The sequence below is a fragment of the Phyllostomus discolor genome, chromosome 3 (assembly GCF_004126475.2).
Source record: "Phyllostomus discolor isolate MPI-MPIP mPhyDis1 chromosome 3, mPhyDis1.pri.v3, whole genome shotgun sequence".
Taxonomy (NCBI): domain Eukaryota; kingdom Metazoa; phylum Chordata; class Mammalia; order Chiroptera; family Phyllostomidae; genus Phyllostomus; species Phyllostomus discolor.
The window spans coordinates 77449595-77466775 of NC_040905.2; the positions used below are offsets into that span (position 1 = coordinate 77449595).

General features: G+C 38.7%; 1 protein-coding gene across 2 annotated transcripts in view; it reads right to left on the bottom strand.

The window, feature by feature from the left end:
- The window catches only part of CCDC112 (coiled-coil domain containing 112), a 28586-nt gene extending 15433 nt beyond the window's left edge, over window positions 1–13153 (bottom strand). For both annotated transcript variants that reach the window (XM_036020670.1, XM_028524799.2), the window contains exons 1-3: window positions 12917–13153; window positions 5784–5905; window positions 2116–2237 (exon numbers count right to left, since the gene is read on the bottom strand). In XM_036020670.1, the coding sequence (XP_035876563.1) occupies window positions 2116–2237; window positions 5784–5905; window positions 12917–13033 (361 nt within the window). In that variant the 5' untranslated portion in view covers window positions 13034–13153. The remainder of the gene's footprint in view (window positions 1–2115; window positions 2238–5783; window positions 5906–12916) is intronic.
- Between the last annotated feature and the right edge of the window lie 4028 nt (window positions 13154–17181).

The window sequence follows — 17181 nt, forward strand, 5'->3', positions numbered from 1 at the left end:
TATTAATTCTGTGAATACTGACAAACTTCCTATGAGAATTAATTTCATCTAACCACATCCTCTGAGCTGTGGGGGCTAATGATACCCACTGTTACAGCCTTGATGAAGTGCCTCAGGTGCCCGTTAGTGGTATCTGCCCTACAGGTTGCCTAGCTCATCCAAAGGACCAGCCTGAAAATGTTAGGCCCACAATAAAAGCCTGAAAAACAAAGAAAGGTCTCGAATACATTTTCAGATGTTCCATATCAGCAATAGAAAGACTGGATTACTCATTCATATTTTCTCTCTGAATTAATAATCTTACTTTAGTATTTTATTTAAATTATTTGGCTAAAACCATGTATTTACATGCACAAGTCTATATTTGTACAATACATTTAATAGTAATGTCATTTTATCATCTTTTGGTACTTTATTTATGCCCCTCCATTTTTTTCAATGCTCTCACAAATGAATATGAAGCACCACATAGCTCTGTCCAAAAGTCCTTAAAAGCAGTTAAAAAAATTACCATTATATATGGGCTTGAAGCCAGTGCTAATATCTAAAACAAAAATATGGCATTGGCTTATTTTTTGAATTAAAATTCAAGTGTCCCAGAAAAGGAGAAGCTTTATCCAATGTATTTTTATAGGGTCTTATTCACTGTTGGAACTTCAGGTCACGAAAGTTCTCTAGTAAAGTTAAGTAATTAGGAAAGTATTTTTGTTGTTTTGTTTTTGCCAGTGTGATCAGCTGCAGTGACACCACTATACAGCAAGTGATCTTTTATTTATTCATTTGGAACTGCCATGCCACTCTACAGGCAAAGCACTTAAATACAATAGTACATAAATGCAGGCTAAAATTGTGGCATCATATTTGAGGTAAGAAAAAAGTATTTTCTATTTCTAGACTGTAATATGGAGAGGGAAAACTTCTGTATCCCTATACTCAGTGCATTCCTTCCTCTCCTAAAGAAGATAAACACAAAGTGTGAATAAAGAGAGGCAGAAGTGTAGCAGAAAAATAAATAAAAAGGTAAAAATAAAGTGGTCTTAAGAGAGAAACTGAAATGACTTAAAATGCAGAATATGAAGATATTCTACTTAGTGGCATGACTCAGATAGATCAGCCTCTCAGTTGTCCACAAAGGAACTAAGGGAAATTAAGAGATAGTAAAGCAGGAATGTTTAGATTGCTCTATGAATCAAAGAGGAGGACCGGAAATTTGGTTTTCATATTAGGTCCTGTTGTCATTCAAACAGAAGAGGGAGAATGATTCTTGCCACTACCTGAAAAAATGATAACTTTTTAAAATAGTGCAATGTTACATTCTGAAAGAAGTTATGAAGAATTTCTTTTAATTGGTTACAAGGGATTGCCACAAGCTGTATAATCTCTACGTTAGTTAATATTTTATAAAGTTTAGTTGATAACCATTATTTTTCCTTTAAGCAATGCTAAGCAATTTTTAATTATAATCTAAGAATCTTTCAATATATAAAATCTACCCCACAATGAAATAAGGTATACTTGTAGAATTCTTTTTTAAGGCCAACATTTAGTATACTATTAACAATGACTGATATTCATAGCAAACAATAAAACATTTTCTATGCAATCTACAAGGCACTTTCTCATATGTTATCTCATGAGATGCACAGGACAGTTCCCCTGAGGAAGACGTGGTGGGTGTTATATCACAGACAGGAAACTCAGGTTTATGGGATTGTGACCTGATCACCTCATGCTATTAAGTACGGCTCTGATTCTGTTGCCGTTCTCTTAGTCCAGATCTCAGTCAACAATACCAGGGTGATGAGCTAAGACCAGATAGCCCAGAAATAAATTTCTGTTAATTTTAAGGAATTTTAATAACATTAACTAGTTTGTCAACCAAAAAAACCCTTTTTTCCTATTAAATTAGAAGAAATTCACATAGAAAATAATCCAGCTAGAATCACTAAATAGTAACCTGATGAAATAAATACATATCCCTAAAAGACAAACTCATTACTAACTAGAAATTACCTTGATAGAAAATATAACAGTCAAAGCACAAATAAAAAGCACAGGGCAAAAGTGCAACTTTATATCACTTAATGGTTTTTGTTCATCATAAACTCAACTTACTTTCTGTTTTCCTGCTGTTAATCAACTTATTTTCCAATTCTTCCAGCATACTATGCTCAATTCTGAAGTCACTTTTTTGGTTGTAGAAATGACTGTGTTTATCTTTTTCTATGTTAATAACTCTTTAGGAAAAGAAACAAATGGTATAAATATGACTTAAATATATTTTTAATTGCTTATAATATGAAGACACAATAATCAGCACTTTATATTTGGATTCATTCATCTAAGGACTCAAAATAGTTAGAAACAGTTCAACTAAAATCACAAGTAACTTGAATTATTTAAATTATAAAATGTTAATTAAGACAATGCAGTCATAGACTTGCTTTGAAAATACATAGGCCTTTGACTATGGATTCCAACTCAACCTCACTGTGGCCTGAAAATCGCTGCCACTGCTGACAGTTGCTTTTGTTAGAAAACATTGGTAACTTTGTAACCTGAACCAAGACATTTATTTACCCTTTCCTGGTATGAATTTCCTAAGCACTAAAATGTGAATAACACCTCTCCACAGGGCTGTGTGTGATTAACACTATATGAGATAATATTCATGAGGGATCTTTATACAGTAAAAATGTAGTATGGACCTGCAAGTTATTAATATTATTAATAAAACTAAAACTTTAAGAGGCAAACAGTCTATGAAGACAGAAATTTTAGTATATGTAAAAAATATTGTCTACGTTTACTTCACAGCTTCTTTGATTTAAGTCCACCTACCAGTAAGAAGGTCTAATGTTAGTTTGAATCATGGGGTAAGACAAACAAGCACTGTACTATCAAGACTTTTTTGGTTGGACAAAGAAATTTATTTTCTCAATACCTGTTCTCTCTCTCCCAGAAGGTGGAAATTAATATGAATACTTCTCCACTAATCCTGGATATAAGGAGTGGTGGAGTAGCTCTGGCCATTGACTTAATTTCCTACAACCTGAGGGACAACTATCTAAGGTGGAACCCCCAACCTTTTTCACTTTGGCACACAAAGAGAAAAATTTGATATTTATACGGCATACTTGGGAAAACAGATGAGACTGCTCCAAGCCTACCTGGCTGCCCCAGACTGAGGGGCTCTAACTTAGTACTTGTGTGTCAGAGAGGAACCAATGGGTAGTACAGAGACGTCATATGGATTTGAGCCTGCAAGTCAACTCTAATGGACTGAGGGTGGCTACTGAGTACCATGCTCAGGACTGGGAAGCCCACCTGGCTCTGGTTTGGGGGTGGGGTAAAGTCCTATGATCAAATAGAAATTTCTAGCATTGGCACTGTCTATGCTATGACAGTAAGTTAGTTAAGTCAAGCCATTCCTGGGTTAGAAAATACTAACCTATGAAGACAGTCAAAAGACAATAATGGAGACAAATTGCCAAACATATGAAAAGATGCTCATCCTCGCTTACAATAGAAGAAATTAAAATCAAAGGCATACCACAATAACACTGTACACCTATCAAACTGGCAAAAAAATCCAAGTTTAAATAATATTTACTAATGATAAAACTGTGATAAAACTGTGAGAAAGTATCATAAATTGTCCATGGAAGACAACTTGGCAATACATCACATGCATGTTCATATACCCTTGACCCAGCATTTCTACTTCTAGGATTATTTCCTAAAGACACTCTCACACATATGCAAAATGCTGTGGATATGTGAATACTGCAATTCATTGTAGCATCATTTGTTATAATAAAAGATTGAATATAACCTCGATGCCCATCACTAAGGGGCAGGTTAAGTTACATCATAATCATACACTGAGATACAATACAGTGGTCCTGTGTTCCATGTACTGATAAGGAAAGATCTCCAAGACATACTCATTTTATAACAAACAGTTTATTTGAAAATGTTAGTCATACCCAAAAGTAGAAAATGCTAAATGGACTTCCCTTGTATATACTCAAATGATATTATACTTCTCATATCACTTTGATTCCACAATTTCACCTTTTTCCTGGTTTTTCCTTTTTCTTGGTTCATATATCTTTCTTTTCTTTTTTTTTTTGGTTTGCTTAAGTATTCTAAATTAAATCCACTACACTATGGAATTTCACCCCAACATACTTCAGGGTGCATGTCTACAGATATTTGGTTTATATCACTATAATGACATTATCATGCCCGACAAGATCAACAATTCCTTGGTATCCAAGGAATTACTCTTAAGTTAAAAAAAAAAGAGTAAGATCCAGAACAAATGTCACCGTTTACATAAAAAAGACAAAATATAAATATGTATTTTTATCTTCTTATAAGCACTGATTACAAAATATCTATGGTATAATACCCAAGAAACTAGAAACAGTGGTCGTCTGGGGGGTGGGGCAGTGGGTGGCTGGGGTCACAGGGGAACAGAGACCTTGCACTGTGTATCCTTTGACATGTATTGATTATTAAACCATGTGAATGTATTGAATATTATCTACTCTGAAAACAGAACAGAATTATACTGCAAATTGTCTTCTTGGTATGCAATGAGAAGTGCTAAATAGAAATATTCTTCCAATGGATTTTTCTAATACTCTTTCAATAAGTTTTTCTAAAACCTTGTAACAGATGGAGAAAGCCTAATGAGAGCTGTAAAACCAACATATAATGGTAGACAAGGTATCAATACTGGCATAATCTACTGGTTTACTATATATATGGACCTTAATTGCTTTGTAGATTACCAGTCTAGAGAGAAACATAAGCCAGAACGCCTAACCTAGAGTCCAATTCTGTCTGAAGTAGTACATTTTGGAAATCAAAGAAAATATCTGTATGTTCTCAAATTCTGAGTATTAAAAATACTATGTAAGTATTATATAAATGCAATTGAGAATTCTATCTCTTAAAGCTATAGCATAACTTTTCAAATGTCAAACGGTATACTTTTTTACTGGTAGAATTTCTAAACAGACAACTGCCACTAATTCTGGTCCAGAGATCATTTTTCACAAGTCTCCTTTTTTCTTGTTCTTTAGCAAATTGATACTGCATGACTTCATCAGTGTTCTGATGAAGTTTTCAATGATAGGGTAGGGTTGAGTGCTTTGAATTCCAATTCTTTTATCATTCCTCATGATATATATCATATCATGGTGCTGCTGGCAACACTGAACATTCAATACATATCACTGGATATATATTTCAAAAATACATATATACTACAAATTAAAAGTTCTCAATTAGCCTAGTTATAATATGCAGGACAGATCTGAAAGGGATAGAGACTGAGGGAAGGAGGCCAAAGAAAAGGACATTTCAAAAATACAACTTGAGGGTACAGGCTTTTCACTAAATCATTCACTCACTCAAAAATATTTACCAAGTGCTTATCTTGCTAAGTGAAAATGTGTTCAATCTGTTATTTGATATATGCAGTCTAAAGAAATAACTGCTTTTCCCCTCTGAAATACACTGGTTTGAAATGGCAAAAATAAATAGAATTTAAATATCTCTACTTAAAATTAACTTTATATTAAATAGTCTATTATTATTTGTCTATTTCACACTTCCCATCTTTCTCTTGTTTTATATTTGAAAGGCTAGTGACCAGAATTTTGTTAATTGAATGTGGGGTTGGACAAGGTACAGTAGAATTAATTTTATACACTGCTCATAACAAAATGACTAGTAATGGTATTTGAAGATCATGTTCTTATACTTACTGATTTTTAAGTTTTTCTGCCGTGCGTAAGAATTCCACTTTCTTAGTCCGACTAACTTTCTGTTTCCAGTTTTGAAGTTGAAAAGGACGAATTCCACCTGAAGTACCAAAACAGCCATCATTCTGCATAAGAAATAAAAATAAATTTATCTGCAATAATAAAAATGGTAAGACATGAAGGTGGACTTTTTTTTCAAAGATGAAATATCAATAATAGAGTTCCTTGGGATAATTTTATCCATTCATCCATTGATGCCTATTGTAAATAATGTTACAATGAACATAAGGTAAATATATCTTTTCAAGTTAATGTTTTCATTCCCTTCCAATAATACCCAGAAGTGGAATTACTGGATCATATAGTAGTTCTATTTTTAATTTTTTAAGGACTGTCTATAATTTCCCAAATTGGCCATACCAATTTACATTCCCAACAGTGCACAGGGTTTCTTTTTCTCCACATTCTTGCCAACTCCTGTTACTTCTTGTCTCTTTGATAATATCCTTTCTAACAAGTGTGAGGTCATGTCTCATTGTGGTGTTGATTTGCATTTCCCTAATGATTAGTGATATTGAGTGACCTTTCATGTACCTGTTAGCCATCTGTATATCTTTGGAAAAATGTCAGTTTTGTTCCTATGCCTATTTCTTAATTGTTTTTCTGCTATTGAATTGTATGAGTTTTTTATATACAGGGTCCAGCAGAAGTAAGGCCTGAGTGTGGTTGGTAGGGTAATAATATGGGTGTAATAATTTATCATTTTAATTTGAACATTTCACCTAAAATGTCATATAGTGTGCTTGAGTGTGATATTTTTGTTACAGAATTACCTGTTCCTAATTCTGTAATAAAAGATTTTGTAATAAAAGAGGGGCATTATTTGTGCCAGACCCTGTATTTTGGATAGTAGCTCTTTAGAAAATATGATTTGCAGACATTTTATCCCCTTCAGTAGGTTGCCTTTTCATTTTGATAATGGTTTCCTTTACTACACAGGAGCTTTTCAGTTTGCTATAGTGTCCTCTACATTTAGAAAATAATTTTGCTGGACATAATTCTTGGTTGACTGCTTTTTTCTTTCAGCATTTTGACTATCATCCTGCTGCCTTCTGGAGGCCAAGGTTTCCGATAAAAAATCAGGCATTAATCTTATTGAGGATCCCTCGTATGTGCTGAGTTACTTTCAAGATGTTCTTTTCGTTTTGCCTTTATACAGGTTGATTATGATGTACCTAGGTGTGGCTCTCTCTGAGTTTATTCTGTTTGGATTACATATACATATATATTAATATTTTCATCAAATTTGGGAAGTTCTCATCCATTATTTCTTCAAATACTCTTCCCCTCCCCCCCTTCTTTTTTCTCTCCTTCTGAGACTCTCATGACACATGATGCTCAATGGTGTCTCACAGGGCTCTGAAGCTCTGTTCATTTTTCTTCATTCTTTTTTTCTTCCTGTTCCTCAGTCTGGATAATCTGAATTGACCTGTCTTCAAGTTTACTGATTCTTCTGCCAGCTTAAATCTAGTGTTGAGTCCCTCTAATGAATTTTTCATTTGAGTTATTATATTTTTAACTTCAAAATTACTATTTAATTTCTTTGTTATAATTTTTATCTCCTTACAGATATTTTCTATTTGGTAAGACATCATTCTCACATTTTTAGTTCTTTGGAAATGGTATCCTTTGGTTTTTAAACATATTTAAAATAGCTGATTTACTTCTGGCCAAGATGGAGGCACAGGTAGATACACTTTGCCTCCTCACGAAACCATAGAAAGAATTACAACCAGGTCTCAAAACTAATAATGCCCAGAACCATCAGAAAATCGAGCATTCTGGAAGTCCGACAGCTAAAAATTTAAAGAAGACACATTCACGCAGAGGAGTTGCAGAGATGGGCAGAGAGGTGGTGAGATGCGGAAAGGCTGTGGCAGCAGGAACAGGGAGGGATGCCTTGGGAGTGAGAGATCCCAGCCCCAGGCCAGACCGCACAGCCCAGGTTTCCAGCACCAGGAAGGCAGATCCCTGCTACCTCTGGCTGTAAAAAACAGAGGTGGTTCCAGTGGCAGAAGGAACGGCCGGGTTTTCACTGCTTAAAGGGCCAGCATGATCTTAGTGTGTACTCAGGCTGACTCACTCTGGGGTGCAGCAGCAGGGTAGCAGGTCGAAGGGTGCCAGTTACACATGGGCTGAAGTAACTGGAAATGAGGTGAGTGCCAGGTGAAATGCCAGAAGCCAGGCGGCAGCACTGTCTCCTGTCGGAGCCCTCCCCACGCAGCCACAAAGTGGTGAAGCAGCTTACCCTGCCCTCACAATTACCTAAGGCTTTGCTGCACACAATTTACAGATGCCTTTTCTATACAGGCCACTTTACTAAGAGTGTAAAAGCAGGTCTATCTAATACACAGAAACAAATACAGGAAGGCCACTAAATTGAGGAGATAAACAAAAATGGCCTAAATGAAAGAACAGAACAAATCCCCAGAAAAAAATCTAAGTGAAACAGAGATAGCTAACTTATCACATGCAGAGTTCAAAACAATGATGATAAGGATGCTCAGAGAACTCACTAAGTATGGCAAAAAAATAAAGGAAGAAATGAAAGTACACTAAGTGAAATACAGAATAATCCACAGGAAACAAACAGAGAAGGGAAGGAAGCTGGGATTCAAACCAATGATTTGGAACATAAGGAAGAGATAAACATTCAACCAGAAGAAAAACAAAAATTAAAAACAAAAAACAAGGATAGGCTGAGGAACCTCTGGGTCATCTCCAAATATTTCACATTGAGGAAGGGACCTCCAGTTAAGATGGAGGCAAAGGTAAACATGGCTTCCCTCCGTGCACATCCACATCAAAATTACAGCTACACCGCAGAACCATCACACGAAACTGTCAGAAATCGAGTTGAAAGGAAGTTCAACAACTATGGAACTAAAGAAACCTCATCCACCCAGACTGGCAGGAGTCTAAAAATTCAGAAGGGGTATCTCAGGAGTTAAGGGTACCAGTCCCACATTGGGTCCCCCAGCCCAGGACTCCAGTGCAAGGAAGATAAGCTCCCATTACTTCTAGCTGTACAAACCAGGAGAGTTTGAGTTGGTGAAAGGAACTACTGGAGTCCCAAGCAGGGCCTCTTAAAGGTACTTTACTCAAACTCACACCCTCTGAGCTCAGGCACTGGGGCAGCAGCTTCAAAGGCACCAGTGGCATATGGGGTGGAACCAAAGTGTCTGGCATTAAGGCAAAAGCTGGGGGACAGATTTCTCTCAGACAGAAAGGTGGGGAAAGGCCATTGTTCCTTTTCTGAGCCCTCTCCCTATAGAGCCACAGAGCCGGCAGGTGGGAACCATATCTGAGAGTCTGTCAACCTGGCTCACACCAAACCATCCTGGGGAATCCCTGAGGCTCCAACTCACCCAAACTTTGGCCCACCCAAGCTGTTAACAGTGGCTTTTCCATATGAATGGCTGGTTTCAGTTCAGGCTTCATATCTTCTTGAATCCTCTCAAACAAGTAACAACCAGTCTCAGTGAGCCCCAAGTCCCTGTACCTCTGGCTAAGAGGCCCCAGGTCCAGTACTAACAGCAGTCAGCTGTGGATCACAGTTTAGCTTGGCCTGGGAAACTCCAAGCCCAGCACAGGTAGCAGCCATCTGCAGATTACTTTATAGCTCAGGCTGGGTGGCCCTGCATAAAACATGGGTAGGGGCTGACACTGGCCTGCACTATCCAGGAAACTTCAGAGCTTGTGCACCCAGTAGACAGCTGCAGACCATGCTGGAACACCACCACTCTGTCCCTACACAGCTGATCCTTCACAGAAGGCGCAGGTTGGTGGTCATGGTCATAGCCAGTCCTTGCAGCTGACCGGTCTAGGTAAAACCCTCCCATTTACCTGCCAATAGCAATCAAGGCTCAACTACAAGAGGAGGTTGGGAGCCCTTGCTGGCGTAGCTCAGTGGATTGAGCGTGGGCTGCGAACCAAAGTGTCGCAGGTTCAATTCCCAGCCAGGGTACATGCCTGGGTTGCGGGCCATAACCCCCAGCAACCGCACATTAACATTTCTTTCTCTCTCTCTACCTCCCTCCCTTCCATCTCTAAAAATAGATGGAGTCTTTAAAAAAAAAAAAGAGGAGGTTGTACTCAGCCCACACGGAGTGTACACATCGAGTACCCAGCTTGAATGACAGGGGAGGCTGTGCCACTGGACCCTACAGGACACTTACTACTTTAGGCCACATTACCAAGACAGGAGTCACAGCAGCTCTACCTAATACACAGAAATAAACACAGGGACACTGCCAAAATGAGGTGGCAAAGAAACACGGCCCAAATAAAAGAACAGATCAAAATTCCAGGAAAAGAACTAAACAAGATGGAGATGAGCAATTTATCAGATGCACAATTCAAAATACTGGTTGTAAGGATGTTCAAAGAACTTAGTGAGGACCTCGATAGATGAAAAGACCTGGGCAGAAATGAAGGATATACTAATGGAAATAAAGAACAATTTACTGGGAATCAACAGTAGAATGGATGAAAACAAGAATCAAAGCAATGACATGGAACACAAGGAAACAAAAAAAAAAATCAGAACAACATGAAGAGAAAAGAATAATAATAATAATAAATGAGGATAATGTGAGCAGCCTCTTGGACAACTTCAAGCATGACAACATTCACATCATGGAAGTGCCAGGAGAAGAGAAAGAGCAGCACATTGGAATTCTATTTGAAAAAATAATGAAAGAAAACTTCCCTTATTTGGTGAAGGAAATAGACATGCAAGTCCAGAAATAACAAAGTCCCAAACAAGATGGATGCAAAGAGGCCCATGCCAAACCACATCATAATTAAAATGCCAAAGGTTAAAGATAAAGAAAGAATCTTAAAAGCAGCAAGAGAAAAGCAGTTAGTTTCCTACAGGGGCATTCCCATTAGACTGTCAGCTGCTTTCTCAAAAAAACTTTGCAGGCTAGGAGAGATTGGCAAGGAATATTCAAACTCATGAAAATCAGGGCCCTATAGCCAAGAATGCTTTACCCAGCAAAGCTATCATTTAGAATCAAAGGGCAGATAAAGAGCTTCCCACACAAGAAAAAACTAAAGGAGTTTATCATCACCAAACCATTATTATATGAAATGTTAGAGGGACTTACTTAAGAGAAAGAAGATCAGAACTATGAACAATAAATAGGCAATAACCACATACCTATCAACAACTGAAAAAAAAAACTAGGCAAAGAAGAAGAACAGAGACAGAATCATGGATATGGGGAACATTTAATGGTGCCATATGGGAGGACTTGGGGAAATGGATAAAGAAGTGAGGGGATTAAGAAGTGCAAATAGGTAGTTACAGAATAGCCATGGGGATGTAAAGGACAGCATAGAAAATGTAGTAGCCAAAGGACTTACACGCATGACCCATTGGCATGAACAAAGTGGTAGGGAATGCCTGAGGGAGTGGAGGGTGCTACTTGGGGACGCAAAGAAGGAAAAATTGGGACAACTGCAATGCCGTGATCAATAAAATATCATTAAAATAAAAATATTTCACATATTATATATTTTAATATCTTTTATATTTTTCCCTGAGTCATTTTGGCTGGAGTTAGAATAGTAAAGAGAATCATGGAGGATGTGTGAGAAAATTTGCCTAACGTCAATTTCTTGAATTTATGTAAGTAAAGACATTGCATTTCCTTAGAGGAAGGAAAGAATGGAACCTGTCCTCAGCTCACAACAGCCTTCCTTCAGGTTTGGTCTAATCCACAAATATTTAGTGAGCACCTACTATGTTCCAGGACTAAACATGCAGAGCTCTTCATGGTGGGAATACAATAGTGAGTAAAACTTCCAAAATTTCCTGCCCTCATAGAGTTTTCATTCCCAGGGGTGGGTGGTGGATGGAGAAAGACAATACAGAAAATAGGTATAATATATGTAATACATCATGGTAAATAAATGCTCTAAGAAAAGAAAACAAGTTGTGTTGGGTAACGGAATTCAGTTTGGGGAGGTCAGGGAAAGAATCAGTGAGCTGATGGCATCTGAACAAAGATACCTGAAGGCAGTGACAGTGCTAACCATGGGGAAGAGCATTCTGAGCAGAAGAAATAGCAGTTTCAAAGCTCCTGAGGTAGGGGAGTGCTTGGCAGCTCTGAAGGACCACTGGGGAGCCAGATTGGCTGCAGCAGACTCAGAGCAGGTGACTGGAGATGAGGTGACGGGGAGGTGGTGGGGGCAGCTAATAGGCCCTGAAAGGATGTCGGCTTTTATTGAGTGAGATCAACAACCTCTTGGAGGCTTCTGAGCAGTAGAGTGTTATTATTACTGGACTGAATCACTCTGGCTGTTGAGAATACTTTAGGAAGGCAAGAGAGGAAAAACAGAAACCGATTAGGAAAGCCCGTATTTCAGCCACGGAGAAATGAGGGTGTGGACAAAGATAGTGGTGAGAAGAGCGGGATTCCGGATTTTTTCTGAAGGTGGAACAGACAGGAATCGCCCATGGTTTAGCTGAGGTCTGTGAGGGAGTAAGAAGAGTCGAGCTTTTTGATCTGAGTTACTGGATCCAACAATTCTCCTTGAGGGATCCTTTGTTTCTCACTGTGGGCAAAAGGGTCCCAAAAGAATCTGGAAACACATGTGCTTCGGACCATCCCATATTTGATTCCTCCTTGTCTTCCCAGCGCAGGTACAATAATAGAGCAGCCGCCAATTAATTATTCGGCAGGAAATCTTTCTCCGCGGCTCGGAAAGGTGAATATTACCAGCTCCAATTTTTTAGAAAAGAAACTGTGTCGCCGGGAGGGTATGTTCCTATCACACTCTCGGAAATGACAGAGCCAGGGTTTCCACCCAGGTCGTCTTGGACTCCAAAAACTGCTGGGAGGTGCCTCTCCGTAAAAGCAGTTTAACGCACAGACGAACAAAGCGCAATGCCGAGTGTGTGCCAGGCCCGGAGCAAAGAAAGGGAGGCTGACACCGTGCCTCCCTGGGCCATGCTGCGGAGGACACCTGTTCAGCTACGACCGGGAGCCCCATCCAGGCACTGGGCCCTGCAGACCCCTCGGGCCCACGTCCGCCACCGTAGGGGTTCCCGGCCCTCTTTGATTTACCTGTTGCGGCACCAGAGCTGCTCCCACGCCGTTCCCGGTGGCCGCGCCCGCCCCCGTCACAGCCCCGGCTACCGCGGTGGCTGCTGCTGCCACCACCACTGTCGTCAGGGCGGCCATCTTTCCTCCCACGGCTGCTCCGGGCGCAGCGACCACCGTGACCTGAGCGTTCAGGGGGGAGGAGCGGCCGCCTCCGCGGTTCTCAGGACTGCGGAGCCCGGTGGAGACGCCTAGCGGGAACGCGGGGCGTGGCCGGGGGGGACAGGGCGGAGCGCCGGGCGGGGCCGGAGCGCAGGGCGGGGCCGCTGGGGCGCGGGTTCGGTGGGAGCCCGGCTTGACTGCGAGCTGCCTGCTTGTGTATAACCTTTTCCTAGAAACGTTATCTCCTGTTAGCAAAATCTTTCTACACTGCACCTCTCCCTAACTGCCAAGAAAATTCATTATCTTTCATTCTCATACTTACTGTATTCTTGTCATATATAGAAATATCTATATCTATCTTAGATATATATTATAGATGTATGTTACATAATAGAACTTCTTTCTAGGTTTCTGCTAAGTGCTGGTGAAACGGAACCTAAATAAAAAAGTATTACTGATGGGCTTGAACAATAAGCTATATCACACTTTTCAAAGAGACAAAGCAAAGCATGTCCCACACTTATCAGATACCAGAGACAAGAATGCTAGGGGACTTGAGGTTTTTGTTTTTCCTTAACATCTTACATATGTGCATTTCTTTTCTCTTACACTGAAAATCTGGGTTCCTTAGAATATCAACATATTTACTGTTTTTGCTTTTTCTTGCAACAGTTATGTGGTTTCAAATTACAATTCTAATATTACCACCAATTGTAACCAAGTAAGCGAAGTTTAAACTCGTTTTGCAGTTCTTCTTGTCCTTAGACTATCTCCTAGACAGGATGAGTGTTGTGTTGAAAAGTTTTCTGAAATCTTTTGCTTTTTGTGGTTATAGAATCAATTTGCATATAGTTGGGTTCTTTTGATTGTATTTGGGCTCAATTTCAGTGTTTCATCTTTTATTTTCTTTTTGGTTTACTCTTTAAAAAATATGTAAAACATGTAATATAGGTAAACCCAAAATTATATGACATGGTATGGTTAAAGAAGTCTTGCCTTGCCTTTCTGTACCATTTCAACTGATCTTATATGTGTAACCATTTTTATGTCTTAGCTTGTTCTTTTATGTTTCTTTTTTACAAAAATGAATATACCTACGTTAACTTTCCTTTTTTCTTTTCCTTTTTTTTCCTTTTTTTTCAAAAACGTACCATATTGCATTAGTTTCCTAGGGCTGCCATAATGAAGTATCACAAACTGGGTGGTTAATGACAATAGAAATTAATTCTCTCACATTTCAGAAGGCCAGAAGTCCAAAATCAAGGTGGTGGCAGGGTTGGTTCCTTTGGCAGGGCCCAGAGGGAATATCTGTTCCATGCCTCTCTCCTAGCTTCTTGTGGTTGTAGGCAATCAGTAATGTTCCTTGACTTGTTAAAGCACTACTCCATTCCCTGCCTCCATCTTTGCATGGCCTAAAGCCCTGTGCGTTTGTGTCCAAATTTTCCTCTTCTTATAAGGACACCAGTTATTGGATTAGTGTCCACTCTAATCCCACATAACCTTATCTTAACTTGATTATATCTGCAAAGACCATATTTGCAAATAAGATCACATTTATAGGCATTGGGCATTAGGATTTCAGCATATCTCTTTGGCGGACACAATTCAACTCCTAACACATTATATATGATACTCTACACCTGACATTTTTCATATACTGTACCCTGGAACTCACTGCTATCGGTCTACAGAAATCTCCCTCATTTTTAAAGTGAATGTATAATACTCCATTTTTTTTATTCAACGAGTCATCTACTGATAGATGTCTGGGTGATTTCTAATCTTTTGCTGTTACAAGTAATGATTCACTAGTATTTCATATTTGAACAAGTATATCTTCAGTAGAGTTGTGGAATCAAAGGCGAAATGCCAACACAACATACCATATCTTGCCATGTATAATGTATACTCTTTGCCCAATTTTTTAAGGAAAAATAAGGATGTGCACTATACATGGGTATAATGACTACATACCATGGGTATAATAATCCTGTGTATAACGCGCACAAAATGTGGATGTGCGTTATACACTGTTATTTTTCCTTTTTGCTTGATCCCTCTACCCACCTCCCCCTTAGCTGTCATTCTGCTATCTATGAGTCTGTCTCTATTTTTCTTGTTAGTTCAGTTTGTTCATTAGTTTCCACATATGAGTGAAATCATATGGTATTTGCCTTTCTCTGCCTGGTTTATTTCACTTAGCATAATGTTCTCTAGGTCCAACCACACTCTTGCAAAGGGTAAAATTTTCTTCTTTTTTATAGCTAAGTAGTATTCCATTGTGTAAATGTCCCACAGTGGTTTCATCCATACTGACTTCTGAAATGAGAATAAATGCAGTAAGTGCTCACCAATATTACATACTCATAGATGGGTAACAACTACCTCCACAATTTTCATTCTCAAATAAAAACATTTGAGCTCCTTCTATCAACCTTTAAATGACTATTTCTATACAAAATATTTGACTGTTTAAACTTAACTTGGCTTCTGGAAAACTAAAAAAAAGTAGTTGTTTAAAGAGTTTTCAGTCTTTCTGCTCTCATTCTACAGTTTCTCAGTAAGGTTAAATTTCCCTAACCAGATATGCCCCAAAAGACTGTCACCTTCCTGAGGACGGGCCAAAAAGTGTTGTTGGTTAACAATACAATGGTGACAACAACAACAGCAGCAACAACAACAGTGAAAATACTTTCAATGTTAAGGCAGTCTGAGGGCAAACTAGATAAAATGAAAAATTGTGAATATTTTAAAAATGTTCCTACTTTTGATTGCCTATTGTGTGTCAAATGCTCTTATTTACTCGCCTACCTACCCTTAACTAACAAACTTTTGAGAACCTTAGTTAACAAATCTTTTAAGATAATACAGCTAAAATATGGCAGAGTCAAGCATGAAGACTGAATATAACTATAGAGTTAATACTTAATTTTCCAAAACTACAAAAACATCCAAGTCCATTCTTCTTTTGAAAAATAAACTTTTTCCTGGAAGACAGAAGGAAATAAAGAAGAAAATCAGTTGTGTTTAAATGGATGTTGATTAGTCATTTGCAGGTAGTCCCAGGTTTACATCCCCTAGATCAGCCTGAGGAAAATGAAATATCTTCAGTGTGGGTGATAGGTTTATGACTATACCACTTAGTCCCAATAGAACACTCTTCCCTGAGAATTCCAACCCACTCGATAAACATGAGCCTATCATTTAAAAATTAATTTCAGAAAAACTTACCATAAAGTCATTCTTTTATAGTTAGAAAATTAAACTGTTGTATCACCTATATATTCCTTTGGATTTATAGGAAATGTTTCAGAAACTTTTAGCTCATAGGAACAAAATAACTTTTTAATTAAATATTGATTCTTGAGAATTTTGTTTCTTAAATTACTGTTGTTCAGTTACAGTTGTCTGCATTTTCTCCACCCCACACCCCCTACACCCCAGCCAAACCCACCTCCTTCCCTTGCTTCTACCCTCCCCCTTAGTTTTGTCTATGTGTCCTTTATAGTGGTTCCTGAAAACCCTTCTCCCCATAGTCCCCTCCCCTGTCCCCTCTGGCTATTGTTAGATTGTTCTTAATTTTAATATCTCTGGTTATATTTTGTTTGCTTTTTTCTTTTGTTGATTATGTTCTAGTTAAAGGTGAAATATGGTATTTGTCCCTCACCTCCTGGCTTATTTTGCTTAGCATAATGCTCTCCAGTTCCATCTATGCAGTCGCCAAGGGTATAAGCTCCTTGTTTCTCTCTGCTGTGTAGAATTCCACTGTGTAAATGTACCATAGTTTTTGGATCCACTCATTTGCTGATGGGCACTTAGGTTGCTCCCAGCACTTGGCTATTGTAAATTGTGCTGCTATGAACACTGGGAAGCATAGGTTCTTTTGGATTGGTGTTTCAGGGTGCTTAGGGTATAATCCCAGCAGTGGAATTGCTGGGTCAAAAGGCAGATCCATTTTTAGTTTTCCGAGGAAGTTCCATACTGTTTTCCATAGTGGCTGCCCCAGTCTGAATTCCCACCAACAATGCACCAGGGTTCCCTTTTCTCCACATCCTCTCCAACACTTGTTTGTTGATTTGTTTATGATGGCCATTCTGACCGGTTTGAGGTGGTATCTCACTGTGGTT